Genomic DNA, 15,795 nt, shown 5'->3' with positions numbered 1-15,795 from the left:
ACGCTGCAGGGGGGGCATTTCGGGCCATCCGCGGCCGTTTTAATGGCCGCGGATGGCCCGAAATGCCCCCCCCGCAGCGTTTTCGCGACCTCCCTAAGCAAGGGGAGGGCGCGAAAACGCTGCGGGGGGGGGCATTTCGGGTCATGCGGCGGCCATTTTGGAGCCGCCGATCAGCTGATCGGCGGCTCCAAAATGGCCGCCGGAGCCCCAATCGTCGCAAAGCGAGTGCGGCGATTGGGGCTGATCCGTATAGCGATCCCCAAAATGGGATCGCTATACGGATCTTTCGTTAAACGGTGCACTCGTTAAGCGAGGCACCACTGTACCCTTCCAGGTCCATATTGATTTTTGGAACTGATATTGCTTTTTATTCATTAAGATTCCAGGCACTCTGGGGGTCTGGACAAATGTTGAAATAATGAATGGGAGGACATGAGCCTATTCTCACAAGAACATGGAAAGATTCTTCCATTCACTTTCCCAACTAGTTCCCCCTCCCTCAATAAAAGCCATTAGGAGCTAAAAGGTAGACTGAACACATGAAAATTGCACTTTTAGAAATACCCTTAGACAGTACTTCCATTTAAAATCTGATACACAACTATGTCCCAAAGCATTCCTTGGTTCTGCTAACTAAGTACAATGGCTTGGAACCATACAGTAGCTTAGATCCAGACTAAATGGATTAGGTTGCAGTGCCACTGAAATCAATGCCACAAGTTAGTTGTATCAATGGAACTGAAGCATGGGGGATTTCATCGTGATCTGACCCAATTTTGGTTTTCATTGTGGCCTTATCATTAAAGCCTCATGTGACAATGGTGCTCCAGTTCTGGGATTATTGTAACCATACAAGGACCTTCCATATAGAGAATAGCTGTTCAATGTACATTAGGAATACTCACTGAATATGGAAGGTCTGTGCGGATGGGAATAGTTTTTGGAGTGTAACTCCCAATATGACTACTGGCCATGCGGGTGTGTATATGGGGGTGGGGTTTCAGGTTCTTATAGTATGAAAAAAAAACATTTTTTTCCAAGCTTCTGAAAATACCCTATGCTTATAGGACAGCAGACAATGATTCCACTCAAAACCATGCATTTGCCCATGGCACAGGAAAAGTGAGGATGCCTCATATAATTTAACATGGCTATAGAGCTGCTTTCTGATCACTATGTCAGTATGTATGCATTTTCCCCCACTGTACTAATTTTTTTGCTAATACCACAATCCAGATAAGTTCAACATCCATTGAAGCTGTAAGCCTTAATTATGGTTCTGTAGTGCCTGTATTTTGTCCTGCAAATGCTTTTTTTAATGGTGGTTTTATAGGACAATGTAGTCTACATCCCTTTACCCTAGACATGACTTCTCATCACGGCAACTTAATGACTAGGGAACAAACTCTTGCTTAGAAAATAAATCCAAATTTGCTGATAAGACAAAAAAAATGCATGCTTCCATAACATGCTGGCAGATGTCTGTTTTTTAAAAAATCATGCAATAGATCTTGCAGCAATCAAACTAAGTCACAAGTCTGGTTTTAAAAAAGCTTTTTAAAGCAATTATCTCCAGTCCTTACTGAAATGTATTATGCTTTAATTCTATGCACATTTACCAAGGGCTAAATCCTATGGAAATCAGTGGAACTTACTTCAGAGTAAAAATACATACAATTATGCAGCAAGAACAAAACAGAGCTAGGAGATGGGCTGAAAGGACCGGAATGTTTCCCACACAAGAAAAATTCTGCTAGGAATACATACTTTTGTCTTTGTTTGGTTTTTGCACAAATATAGCGTGTATGCTCTGTTGTCCAAACAATCCGTATACCTCAGTGCTCAGTATGTGTTTTCTGGCACAACATGTATTTGAGGCAGGTTATAAATGCTGTTACATGCACAACTAGTAACAGCCTAGTGGAATGGGAATACTTTAATTAGCAAACAAAAAAAGATTTGTATGTATAACCAGAAAGTTATAGTCATGCTGTCCGGTCACCCAGATTTTCTTCTCGGGAGTTCCCAATGTTCAGAGCTTTCTCAAGGTCCTATCTGCTGCCACTATTATTTGTCACCATATTAACACCTTCTGGACTTCTTTGTGTTTACTTGGAGGGAGCTTTGTGCTGTCACCCACCATTTGGTTGCAACTCACATTCTAAAGCACTGCTAGTCTGGTGATCACTAGATTTCGACTTCTTTTTTTCCTTCCTTCCTTCTTTTTTTGGTTGAGCATGTTAAACTGAGAGAAGTAAAGATTAGATCTGCAGGACTAAGCCATGTCTGAAGACAATGAGCTCATTACAGATGATGTATTGCTGCTCTTAGGATATTACAATAAAAAAAAGAAAAGCCAGAAATTAATGCCAATAAATTAGTTTCTGCAACACCAAAGGACTGGGGGAGGGGGCACTAAAAAGAACATTTTATAGATTGAATTGGACTAGAAAACGAACATAAGAGCTGAATGAATTGCTATGAAAATCTAAGTGCAAACAAATACAAAATTCAATTTATCCAGTGTAGCATATATTTGTACTGAAAACTTGCAAGTTACTTGGGATGGGGAGGGGGGGGTGAGAACCAGTGGCAGATGAAATTCTGATGGTGTTGCATTCTTTTAAATATAATACCTCAGTACATTTAATAATAAAAGTAAACTACAAAAGATTTCTGTTGTACATATTATACAAAATGCAGCTGTCAGTGCAACCCACTGAGCCACACTTTTTTTTTCAGTCATGTGTCAGGAAGACTTGAAATTAGAAAAGTATGTGATTTCCACAGCTTCATCTTCCTACTGATAACAGAGTCAGTTGTGTCCCATGATTTGAGTGCACTTATTTTCCACTAGAAACTCTCTGGCCACTTCAGATTCTGGTTCACCTGCTAGCCACTTTCTTCAGATTCTGTTGAAATATGCTACGAATTTCCTTTCATGAAAATTAAAATCCAATACAAAAACAAACACACACACACACACACACACACACACACACACACACACACATGAGCTGTGGACCAGACTTTACTCCTTTTGAAAATATTTTGGTGTAGACACACCCGCTGATCTTCTCTGCCAAGCTGAACTCTTATTAAGCTGTTATTTGCAGGTGTTTTCCTTTGCTCTCTGATGCCATGGAGATGAACAATTCTGGCTACAATATTCCTGAGTGCCAAACTGAGTAATCAAGTCAGTTTTTGACCAACACACATCTCCGGCAGATGACAGTGAGTCGTGACCATGGTTGTGCCGTGTGACATGCACTTGGGAAACCATTTTCTTCCATTTTTTTAAAGCAAGAAAGAGAGAGAGAAGGACAGAGAGAGCTGTGGGATGATCGCACTGTTACGTGTCAGGTGAATGTTCTTCTGCAGCACAAGGTTCTGCTGTGCTCTCCCCATCTTCTTCCTCTTCCACGGCTTCCTCTCCCACTTGTTCATCAAGTGGAATTTCGGTGGATTCTGAGTCCTGAGTGCAAAGCGTCTTGGAGTCACTGCAGCTCGTATCTTCTTCCACCTGACTGCCACTGTCCTTTTCTGTGTCCGATTCACCATCTTCCTCTAGTGTTAGCTCAAACTGAAATTTGTCTGTTTGGCCCTGTCTTCCCTCCTCTTGGTCATCTGGGGCAGGAGATGGACTCTGAGGGATTGTGCTCTGGTACCATTCACGATTGTCCTCCAATGTGTCTAAGATATCCTGGGCATCTGGATGTACAAGGTCTGCCCACGTCTCCCACAGAGGGTGAACTATGTAGTCTATAAACCCCACCTGTTACAAAATTGGGAAGGGGAGAGATGTTATTCCAGAAGACTTTGTCAATTTGTCCAGTAATACTGAGAAAACTAGCCAATCAGAGACATTTTGCAACATTCCTTTGTCCTCCTGCATCCTGACTCTTAAATCACTCTTCAGCGTTACCATTATTCAGGGTCGATAAATCTTTTCTGGGCAGACGTATCCAACATTTATTCTCACCATGAATTTAATTCTCCATTCCAAAGGAAGGGATACAATCTTCCATTCCTTGGAACTCAAGATCCAACACATCTCTGGCAGGTGAACACCTGACCTCCTCCATAGTTGAGGAAAGAGACAAAACTCTCTGATAGATCACATTTTAGGAACCAGCAGGAAATTTCACAGCTTTCCAGGTGGGATTCCTGCCTTTTTACCAAGCTTTTGACTCCAGCAAGGCATCACAGATTCCTCACAGTTACTCAAGCACAGAGGAAAAGCAGGTGCGCTCCTTGAGTTTCTATTGTGGCCACAACAAAACACATACTGGCCAATAGTTTTAAGACGCTGAGTATATATATTGATCCTTGATCACTGTACTGAAATCCCTTCACTTTCCTCTAAAAGTAAACTTTTATTTATCCTATGTGAATGGTAACGTCTGTCTGTTATTTATATAACAAAGAGCTATGACTGTGTTAAGTAAAAGGTATTTAGTATTCTGTGAACTGCACTGCCTACTGCTGTCTCATCAGTCTGTATTAAATAAATTACCTGTGATTTTTCTACTGATGCATTGTGCTTATCACACATGGGACTTATCTCCATGCCCCTCTCTCTTTCTCGATCTCCCTGACGAAAGAACTCTTCCATTATTCTATCTGTCCACTGGCGATACAAGTGGAGTGGCTTTGTTGGGTTACTTAGATCTGCACAGTGTACCATATTTTGTAGAACCTAAAACAGAGAAAGAAAGAAAGAAACCTTAGGATATTCTTTTCTTTATAGGGAACATATGGTGTTATTCCACTGGAGACAAAGCTCTTTTTCCATTTGCACATTTGGTGAGTGTGAAAACAGAACCTTAAAAATACATGGAGTGCAAGGTTTATTCTGAACAGCAAGGGGATGATGTGCTGTGTGTTTTTCACACTGCCATTAATAGCCTCCCAATAATCTCACATCTGCAGTTACTGCCTCTAATAAAAGGCCAAAAATGTTGTAAGTGCAAGACCGATCAGTTTCAAAGAAATGTAAGAGTTAATCAAGGAACATAAACTGGTTGCTTTCAAGTATAGGAAAGTAATTCAGTGGCTGAGAGAATGCAGCTTTCCATGCAAAATATGTCTAATAGGTATATACGATACCCAGGAGAGATTGTTATTATTTCTGGTTGGAAAAGTAGAAGGCAGTGCAGGAGGCAAAATATGTAAACTGTACAGGAAAGAAAAGGATAATAAAAAGAGATGGGATCAGTGTTTATAGCATGTAGCATTTTACCTGAATCCTGTCTGAATAATTATCCAGAAGCAGAACTCCGGAGCTAGTCACCTTCTTGGTTTCGACCATCGTTTTCAAATCAGCTAACAGATTCATATGCTTAGACATATCTGTTGCAAGCACCTTGGACAACAAAAGCAAATGACAACTCATTAAAACTATGTTTACATTTTGAACTTATTATGGGTTTGTGTGGAGTTTAAGTAGGCAGAGCAGAAGATAAATGCTAGTGATATCTGCTAGTGATATAGTAGGCTAAGGATCAGATTTGTTAGTCACTAGTATATACAGTCCTTGATCCATTTTGCCTAGGACTAACATTTGATGTGATCCTAAAAAAAACAAATTCTATTTAGACACTTACTGCAGAAAGCTTTGTAAGGACAGAACCGATTATCAAAAAGGATTTCTTCAGGACAAAGAATGTTCACTTCAAACTCAGCATGATTTATTTCAGAGTTGGAGGTGAAATGAAAAAAAAAATCTAGGCAAGGCAGAGTGGTAGGACTATCATGCTACTGAGAATCTGTTTAACTATGAGAGAATCTAACTGTGTGAGAGAGAATATATAATGCTTTTGAAATACATCCTCTTTTGCACTATTTGGTGTGTTATAGACCACATAGCCAACCATAAAACAGTTTATTTGCTGCTAAACTTAACTTTGCACGCTGCATACATTTGCTAAAATGTGAAGTAAACTAAATGGCAACTTACAATGTCAATGACCATCTTTCTCAATGATTGCCTCTGCTTTTTTGTCAAATTCTGGAAAATGTCACAGTTCTCCTCCTGCAGTAATTTGAAGCCCACAGCTAAATGATGGTTTTCCAAGACTGATGAATCATTGTACATCAAGGCGAGTTCAGAGTCTGCAAGACAGCCAGACGACAGAATGTTAGAAATGCCTATGCCCCTTTCCTTCCACAAAAGTTCTACTTCTGATTTCTCACATTCTTAAGGTATCCAAAACATTCCACTTATAGTTCAGACAGCTGAAACAGCACTTTGTTCCTCTTTATCAGCCTTGGGCATATGTCTCTGCAGCATGACAGCTGGTATATGTCAAATGAAAAGAGCAAAACAGAACAAAACTGGATTTGGAGCTATATCTAGTGGCCTTTTCACTACACCATGTTCTGGAAGAAAGGGGTTTTGCAAAATTCCAAGAATAAAAAAGAGACATCAGCAAACTGAGGCTAATCATTGCCAAAATCTGCAGTAATGGTATACTCTCCATCCGGCAAATGTTCAGCAAGCCTCCAATAAAATTGTGGAAACTGCCCTTGGACACAAAACAGTCTGCTGCACGTACATCATGTCTGATGGAACAGAGGGCTCCCTCCCTCCCCTTCTGGACCTGACATATTTGTAAAAAGCCAGGAGCACAGAGCTGTCAACTTGTTCCTCTGCAATAGTTTCAGGATATAGCAACTGCACTGTATAAACCTACGTCATCACTCATTTGACTAGTGTCTCCCCTTTGTGAAAGTTTGCATTGTTTTGGTTCCCCCTCGTCCAAAAATCATATTGTTACAAAGTCTTTTCAATTGGCATTTAGACACACAGAGACTGAATATTTAGAACCTATTGTTGTAGTTTCTTTGGCATGTGTTCTTCCCTTGCATTGACTGGTCCCCAAAAGGCAATTTCTAATTTACCATTGCTTGATGCTGCCAAGAACTCCAGAGGAATGTTATTTAATATCCAAATGCAAATCTCTTCAAAGAGCATTCTTTTGTTTATTTCAGTTTATACATGGTCAAGAAATCAAGTTTTTGGGTTATCCGACATCTTGGACAACCCAAAAACATAAAACAGTTGTTTTGCCATTACTTAGACTCCCTAAAAAGGCATTTGTAGGAAAACAACACCAAAAGCCTGGATTTTATTCCCTTACATTTATCTAGATGCTTTGGGATGAAACACCATTTGTCATTAGTTGACATTAATTTTTACATATTCTATTTTCCAAGTCCTAAAGCTAATTGCATCTGTCTGCTCTACTGGCTGTCCTTGTATCTGTATTCCCCCCCTCCCCCAAAAAGAGTTCAGTCATAAAATCCCCACTCTGTTGTTTCAATTTATTTTCCTGCAGTCTCACTTTCCTGTATTAAACACATGAAATAGTTTTCTCCCAAAGGTACAACATGAGAAATAAGGCCTTGTTTGTCAATGAAATCTCCTTTTATCTCATAATCACATCTGAAAGTATGAAGCGTCAAAACAATACCAACAAAATTCTACTTTTTAGAAAAGCAACCTCCCACACTGAATGACTGAATCATAAAAACCTTAAGCTTTCAAAATGCTGAATTTCTTCAAAAAGTTATTTTAAAAGAGGAGTAAGAAAAACTTCCAGTAATTATCCACTTGTCGTGATGTGGCAAGAAGTCTGTAATAACCAAAGAACGGTAGATAAAAGGGTATCTGGACAGATTAGAATATTGTACGTGGGCTGGTTGGAGGATCATTTTTGAGGCTTATTCTTACGTATACATTTTTTCAAGTCCTTTAATTTGTAAATAATTGCCAAACAGTTTTGAAATGAACAGACTTATAGCAAATGGCATGTGGATTTTTGCTGGTGAGCTCTATGGCTATGATGACAGAAGCAATCTTGTAACCTGAGAAAACATTTTATCCAAGCAGTGAAAAAGACCTGTCTTCTCTTCGAATCTTTCCTCTCTAGGAGGTGTATATACAAGCTTTGAGGCAGTTGGCGGGGAGAGGGAATGTGGAAATAGTCTAGAGCAGGGGTCTCCAACCCCCGGTTTGCGGCCTAGGCAGGACTGGGCCACTGACACAGATCTCCCCCCCCCCACGAGCGCCATCTGCCCCCACAAGCGCACCATGTGCATGTATGCAAGCGGCCCCTCTGTGCTGCGCGCACGTGTGTGGGAACGCCCCACCCTCCTGCAGGCGCACCACATCCCCACGAGCATGCCACACACTCTGCGTGAGCGTGCCATGCCCCCCTCAACCAGTCCATGGTTGGAAAAAGGTTGGGGACCACTGACTAGAGACAGGAAGAGTTGCCAGGAAGAATAGCAGGTAGGGAAGCAGCCACTCTGCCATCACAACGGCATTACATCTAACTGCTGTCGGGCAGCGTAACAAGGAATGAAATATGAGGAGCCAGTGTCAAATCTTGCTCAAAGGTTCCTCCAGGAGAGATCTCATCCCTTAGCTCTTTAAGCGGCAAGGAGAAGAAGAAAGGGGTGTGCATGTTGAGACGAGGTGGTGAACATTGCTAGCACGCTTATTTTCTCTTCAGAGCTGCCTGGAAGCCCCAGCTACTGCATCTGAGGAAGTATGACAACACGTAAGACCCAGAGTAAGAACTGTTCTAAGTCACCATTTGGTACAGTATGAAAATCTCCCAGCCTGTATGGTCATTAGGAGTCCAAAAAAGCAAGTCTTCCAAGCTTTGGTTTGAGTGAATTGATGTGGAGATAAAAATACACCCAATCCCCCATTTGCCGAGAGAGTGGAGACACACACATGCTGAATTGCAGCAGGATGTAGGGAGAAACTGGGTATACCCAAAAGGGCAAAAAAGGTACAGAAGAAGTATCTCTTTTGTTTTCCACATACTGAATGCCAAGTACACAGTGGGCTGTCAGTGTTACTAGAAATAAATTGCACTTACTTGTGTTTATAAGAAATTGGTTTGAAACCCCAGGGTGATCAACATCATGTATTGCACTGGCAAAAATAGCAGCCAGAATTTCCAGGTCTGTGAACACCGCCTGACGTAAAAAAAGGAACAGGGAAGGGGGCAAAGAGAGGGACAGAACAAAATTGAAAAAAAATAACTGAATCCAGAAAATACTTTTTAATGAAAGACAAGTGCACTGATTTCCTCCACTTCCCTGCATAAACACTTAACAGAGAGCCTAACCATATGGTCACTCCTCCCTTATAAACAGATGATGTAAGCCCAGCTAGAAACAGCTAGGAAACAAAATTGGTAGGCATTGTTTGCAATGAGGGGCCAAATTTTAAGTCTCAAAATGAATACAATTTAATATGGGATATATATATTTTCCTAAGAATTTCTCTTTGTTTGCCAAAGTGCATTGAGACAAATTCAGAGAAAGTCAATCCTGATTAATTTTTTAAAGACATCTGAATACTTAAAATTTTCCATTTTCTACTGAATTTATTCTGTTCAACTATTCCTGTTTCATTAAAATTTAATAAAAGCATAATTAAAGAACTCTAATCAGAGTTTGATCAGATGTTTACTCATGTAACGTCTGTTTAAAGTAGGTTTGTTACTTTATGAGAATGTCATGTTTATATAAGCATCAGCATTAAAGATTCACTTTTGGAAAAGCAAACATATACAAACATAACTGAGAATTAACAAATAAAATTTATTTCCTTTTGGCTATATTCCAGTAAACAAGGGTAAAGATCTCTTGAAAACAGTGTGTGAAAGTAATCACTCATTAGTCAATGTAAAATATGGTGTAGCATTTCATATTAACTATATGAGCATCTATGTTTAATCCCATATTCAAATATATCTAATGAAAAGAAAGGGCAAATTTCATGGCTCTGTGATTTGTGCCATACATCTATACTCCTATTTCCTTTACTGTATTGCAGACTTACCTCCAAAGCAGGGGTTGACAGTAGCACATGTGTAGACTGTACAACGTCAGCAGCATGTATGTTGTTGTGATATGCCACATCTGCATGGTAATGGTCCTCCAGTGTCATCAAGTATGTTATTAACATGTCTGGTGGAATTTTAAATGTTTTCAGCAAATCGCGTTCCTGGATTGCAAAAGAGTAGAACAACTGAGTTTAAAATACTGTACACACAAAGGCTGCAGAAAGGCAAAATGGACGAAACTGCCTTTGGTTAAACTTACCTGGAAAATGGTATACATGATGACTGTTAAAGGTCGGTTCCCAGATAATTCAGCTATTTTAAATACTTGGAGGCCCCATTTGTTTACATCTTCTAGTTCCTGAAATGTAAAAGGAAAGTAGAATCCAATACCTGTTTTTCCCGTGGGGTTGATGTAAAGCAACAACATTGGACTGCTGTCACCAATTTCAATCATATTCAAGAGCTCGGCATCCAATTTTCTAGACTTGATATTTGGGGGGTGGGAAGGGAAAATGCCTTGCTTCAAATGGAAAACTACTAAGATTGTTTTGCATGAATGGAAGTGAAATGCTTCTTAGTAACGGAAGAAATCATAGAAAGCCTCCGGAGATGCTATAATCCCGATTTCTCTCCCAACTCATTTTTTAAAAAAAAAAATTAATGCTCTTGAGTACCAGAATGGTCAAATGAGAAAACCAGGCTGCTGTTTTCTCCTTTTGTGCAAACATGCTGTGATGTTCTACTAAAATCCTATAGATACTTTTTTGTTTAATCTCTATTTTCTTCTGTTTTCTGTGTTTTAACTACAGCTCTCTTTACTTTGACGTGCACTACCATAAAATGAATCAGAATTTTTACCTGGCTTTTAAAATTACTGTTTCCCTTATCCCTAAGAGAATAATATAGCATAAAGCCCTGAAACTGATCTAGCAATGTAACATCAGGGCATGTTTCTGAGTGATAAGGACTTGGCCAGTTGGTCAGCAGCATCCCTCTTACCTTGGCCAGAATCTCTTCTTGGTCAGTTTTGACTCCGAATTTTGGGATGCTAGAATTGGTCAAACTGGAGCTGTGCATCAGTTTTTTCACTCCACTAATCTGAGACATAGGCCGTTTCTTCTTTTCTTTGTCTTTCTGTGTTGGGGATGGGATTTCCACTTCATGTTGTTTGTCTTTGAAAGAAGAGAAAAAACACCTATATTTTCTGTGTATTAGAACTCTCTCTCTTGAGAGAGGGAAAAGAATAAACAGGAATGCTAACACAGCCTTCCAAACTGTTCACAAGTTAGAGGTGCAGGTGGAGAGTGAGAGATGGCAAGCCCAGTCAACATGGTTGACTGGATAAAATCTAGGTTTAAATCCAAGCTTGGCCACACATCTATTGAGACCTTAAAACACTTCATTCACTCTGAATTCAATGTTGACATTATCACCATTGCACACATGGAGCTGCACAACAGGATTTCAGCTATTGAGAGAGAGTGATATTCATATAATCATTGCATCACCCGAACTTTTCAACATATGTTCAAATGCAAGGTCCTCGTTGCCCAAAACCTAAGCTATCATAGCGGCAATGCCCTGAAAAGTTAAGTAACAACAATGCGCGCGCACCCCCCCCCCCCCAGTATTTAAGATTTCCTATTATGCTTTCATCCAAAACATTTGGTCCCTGAGCCGACTTCAGCTGCAAATAAGATGTTGGAAGAAGACTTTAACAGAAAGAACTAAATGGCTGCCTTTGCATTGTCAGGTATTGGGCTCTGTGGCAGATGGAGAAACACAAATGCTGTAATGTGACAGAACTAGGACAGCTGCTGAATAACTGAACTTGACACCATTTGGAGAAATAGGAAGCACACAGAAACTCAGCATATGCATGATTACCACAATATGAAAGGTATACTACAAGAAATAGCAGTGATTGAGATTTACTTAAGATTCGGGATTTCACCATGTATCATTTTCTCAAACAGAACCTTAGGGACATTTCTCTCTTGAACAATTCTAAGCATAGTTAAAACAACAAGTGTTGGAGGAACAGTTACACATTTCAATATATTTCGATATAGATTCCATTGACAAGGCAGAATTCTTAAATGATCTCCCAGTTTTTAACAAAACAAATATCGGACCGGCAGAATGCATTTTTCATAATTTCAAGATACATTTATTGGCTAATCTGGCAGAGAATTCATATGTTAATTCCCTACATGTTGTCTGCACTCAGATATAATGGTCAGAATCCTATTGCTTATACATGCCAGCATGGATACAATGACACACATCACAGCTGATAGTTAAGAAGATGCCACTGCATGATGAAAAAGAAAAATGGCAACACTGTGACTTATGCCTGCTCATATAAACAGTAAGATTAAACCATCATTTAGTGTTAGATGAGCAAATCACATAATTAAGTGTTCCTCCTTTGCTGCCTCCTTCAGTATGGGGAAAGAGATTGGAAGTACATGCTTAAGTGTTCACAAATAACCACAGCCAGCTGTTTTGGCCAAATTGGGCCAAACTATAAAGGTAAAGGTAAAGGTTCCCCTTGACAATTTTTGTCCAGTCGTGTCCGACTCTAGGGGGCAGTGCTCATCCCGCTCTTCAAGCCATAGAGCCAGTGTTTGTCCGAAGACAATCTCCGTGGTCACATGGCCAGTGTGATTTAAACACGGAACGCTGTTTACCTTCCCACCGAGATGGTACCTATTTATCTACTCGCATTTGCATGCTTTCAAACCGCTAGGTTGGCGGGAGCTGGGACAAGCAACGGGCGCTCACTCCGTCGCGTGGATTCGATCTTACGACTGCTTGGTCTTCTGACCCTGCAGCACAGGCTTCTGCGGTTTAGCCCACAGGTTAGTTTTAATTGCAGCTAGACTGAAATGTGGTTTCTTATCATTTGTTGTTTTATGTCATTAAGTCATGTCCGACTCTTCATGACCCCATGGACCAGAGCATGTCTTCCACTGCCTCCCAGAGTTTGGTCAAAGTCTTGTTGATGACACTGTCCATCCGTTTCGTCCTCTGTCATCCCCTTCTCCTCTTGCCTTCACACTTTCCCAACATCAGGGGCTTTTCCAGGGTGTCTTCTCTTCTCATGAGATGGCCAAAGTACGGGAGCCTCAGCTTAAGGATCTGTCCTACCAGTGAACACTCCGGGTTGATTTCCATCAGAATGGATATGTTTGCTCTCCTTGCAGTCCAGGGGACTCTCAAGAGTCTCCTCCAGCACCAAAATTCAAAAGCATCAATTCTTTGGCAGTCAGCTTTCTTTATGGTCCAGCTCTCACTTCCATACATCACTACTGGAAAAACCATAGCTTTGACTATGCAGACCTTTGTCGGCAAGGTGATGTCTCTGCTTTTTAAGGTGCTGTCTAGGTTTGTTATCGCTTTCCTCCCAAGAAGCAGGTGTCTTTTAATTTCGTGGCTGCTGTCACCATCTGCAGTGATCATGGAGCCCAAGAAAGTAAAATCTGCCACTGCCTCCATATCTTCCCCTTCTATTTGCCAGGAGGTGATGGGACTAGTGGCCATGATCTTAGTTTTTTTTTTTTTGATGTTTTGCTTCAGACCATTTTTTGCGCTCTCCTCTTTCACCTTCATTAAGACGTTCTTCAATTCCTCCTCACCTTTTGCCATCAGAGTGGTATCATCTGCATATCTGAGATTGTTGATATTTCTCCCAGCAATCTTAATTCTGGCTTAGGTTCCATCCAGTCCAGCCTTTCACATTTCTTATCATAGCTTGTTCCAAATAGAACTGTTTAACTTAACTGGAGCTATCTATCCAGACAAAATAACAACTTGCAGATAAATTAAAATAGAAGTATATACTTCCATCACTTCTGTGCCAACTATGCAAAGAAGCAGAAAGAAGGGCTATATACTGAATAATATGTTTTTACTGGGACAATGTAAGGGCAAGAATATTTGTTAGGGTGATGTACTTCCTTTCTCCTCTACTCCCCTCAGCACACATAGAAATAATCTCTGAAAAGGGCACAGAATCTGAAGTTAGTCTTTTTCAGCCACAAATCGATGAGATTTTAATGAGGTTATAAATATGCTCAAAAGAGAACAAATTTCGTGCAAAATACAGTAAGAAATGTGTTTCCCCTTTAAATCATTTCATAGCTAAATGAGTGTGTGTGTTGAAGGTCCTTTGTCCAATTCTTGTCTAACATGTTCAGGTTTTCCTTTATGGATGCTGCAATGCATATACTCAAGCCCTATATTTATTTTATTCTATTTATACCCCGCCTATCTGGTCGAAACGACTACAAGTGAGTAACTTATTTAAATAAACCATTACCCACTGTTTTTTGGTTCTTCTAATCCCTCCCCCTTCCCCACAAAACAGAAGTCTTAGCATAGGTCCATAACACTGATGAATATGTATAAATTTATTCATATTAAAGACTTATATTGCTTAAAATAACAGGAGGAACCCTAGAGTATATTTCTATGGCTGTTTCTGTTCTCTCCAGCACAGTTGTTTTTTTTTCTTTCTCTCTTTCCTTAACCTTTCAGAACAGACTAGCACTTACTGGAAACAGCAAAGAATCTAAATCAGATCACTGCAAACAAATGTCACCAACTTCTAGCCACAGGCATTCAGACCCCTCTCATCCCTTTATTACTTCCTTCTGATCACCAATTAAATAAAACAGGGATGAAAGGAAGAGCCCATGAACTGGCGCTAACCAACAGTAGCTGAAGAGTAATGACTCATGTGCTTGCCTTGATGGTTATGATTTCAGTCATATGCACAAAGTTTAGAGACATCATAAGGGAAGATTCTACAGTGAGTTGTCACGTGAAGTCAAGTGTAAGGAAGTGTCTGTGCGGAATTTTTTTTGAAGAGCCATGGAATTCCAAGGGATTTCCTAAGGTTTTGTAGAAAGTGGGTGGCTAACACTTTCGGTGCTGGGAGTATTTTTCAAACCTCAAAGTCTTTCCTTCCTCTCCCTGCATCTCTTATACAAAATCATTAGAAAGGAATATCACCTGATTGACTTGCATCTAATTAAGTCATTTATTGGGCTGCACTTCACAATAGCCTGTGCAAAATAAAATTTCTTAGCCTTTAAGGTGTCACTAAGCTACTGATTGTTTTTGCTACAACAGACTGATATTGTTGCCCTCTAGGGGGGTCCCATTACAACCATTTCCCAAGGGAAACAGACTGTATTGAAAACTGAGAAATTAATAAACTACTGTATGGCTGAGAATTGTTAAAGACTGACAACAGCAGCATTATTGATACTGGGATGTATTAATAATGGAAGAGAAGCAAATTTTCACAAGGCTCTAAAAGGCAGCATTCAGACAATCTGGCAATGACTGGGACATGTCTTTGAATGACTGTACCACTGCAGTAGTAGTATCCGGGATTGCTTGTTCACCCTTGCCATCAAACCACCTCCACCTCTGCATGCAGACTACCTAGATATCAGGAGAAAGCTAGATTGTTGACATGAGGAAGCTTTCACAGAAGCAACTCCTCCATTTGCATTCCAGGATGGTGCATAGTCAGGTGGTTATTCAGATGAGATCTTAAGAACTGAGTGCACTGTGTATTATTGTGCTCCAAAGCTCTTTAAAACCAATTGGTCTGCTTCTTGACATGCCAAAGGGCTATGATCCTGCTTCTAGGATAGGTCAGATTATGGGCGAATTGTGGATGCATTTCCTTGGGGTTTGTTTTTACTTCTTCATGCAGGAAACACAGATAGATGCCGAAGTCTCCAGGTTTCTTCCCACTAATCAGAATGAGAAACATCTTCTAAAGTAGGTCATCTCTGCAAGCAATCTTATCTCAGGTTTTTCACAAAGTTTCTAAAACTAGGCTAATAAGTTCCTCTGCCTGGGTTCATGAAATCATGGGTTTTCTAACCAATCCAACTAGGAAGCG

The 15,795-nt window shown here is 40.2% G+C and overlaps 1 protein-coding gene across 9 annotated transcripts in view; it reads right to left on the bottom strand.

Moving 5' to 3' along the window:
• Nucleotides 1-886: 886 nt before the first annotated feature.
• Nucleotides 887-15,795, bottom strand: part of PDE4D (phosphodiesterase 4D) — an 811,089-nt gene continuing 796,180 nt past the window's right edge. For all 9 annotated transcript variants that reach the window (XM_072992727.2, XM_072992725.2, XM_072992726.2 and 6 more), the window contains 8 exons: nt 10,869-11,041; nt 10,129-10,227; nt 9,866-10,030; nt 8,895-8,994; nt 5,960-6,114; nt 5,243-5,365; nt 4,517-4,699; nt 887-3,775 (listed from right to left, as the gene is read on the bottom strand). In XM_072992727.2, coding sequence (XP_072848828.1) covers nt 3,353-3,775; nt 4,517-4,699; nt 5,243-5,365; nt 5,960-6,114; nt 8,895-8,994; nt 9,866-10,030; nt 10,129-10,227; nt 10,869-11,041 — 1,421 coding nt within the window. In that variant the 3' untranslated portion in view covers nt 887-3,352. The remainder of the gene's footprint in view (nt 3,776-4,516; nt 4,700-5,242; nt 5,366-5,959; nt 6,115-8,894; nt 8,995-9,865; nt 10,031-10,128; nt 10,228-10,868; nt 11,042-15,795) is intronic.

This window comes from Pogona vitticeps, chromosome 2 (assembly GCF_051106095.1).
Source record: "Pogona vitticeps strain Pit_001003342236 chromosome 2, PviZW2.1, whole genome shotgun sequence".
Classification (NCBI taxonomy): Eukaryota; Metazoa; Chordata; class Lepidosauria; order Squamata; family Agamidae; genus Pogona; species Pogona vitticeps.
The sequence above is the reverse complement of the archived record's forward strand: the minus strand, read 5'-3'. Positions and strand labels throughout refer to the sequence as shown.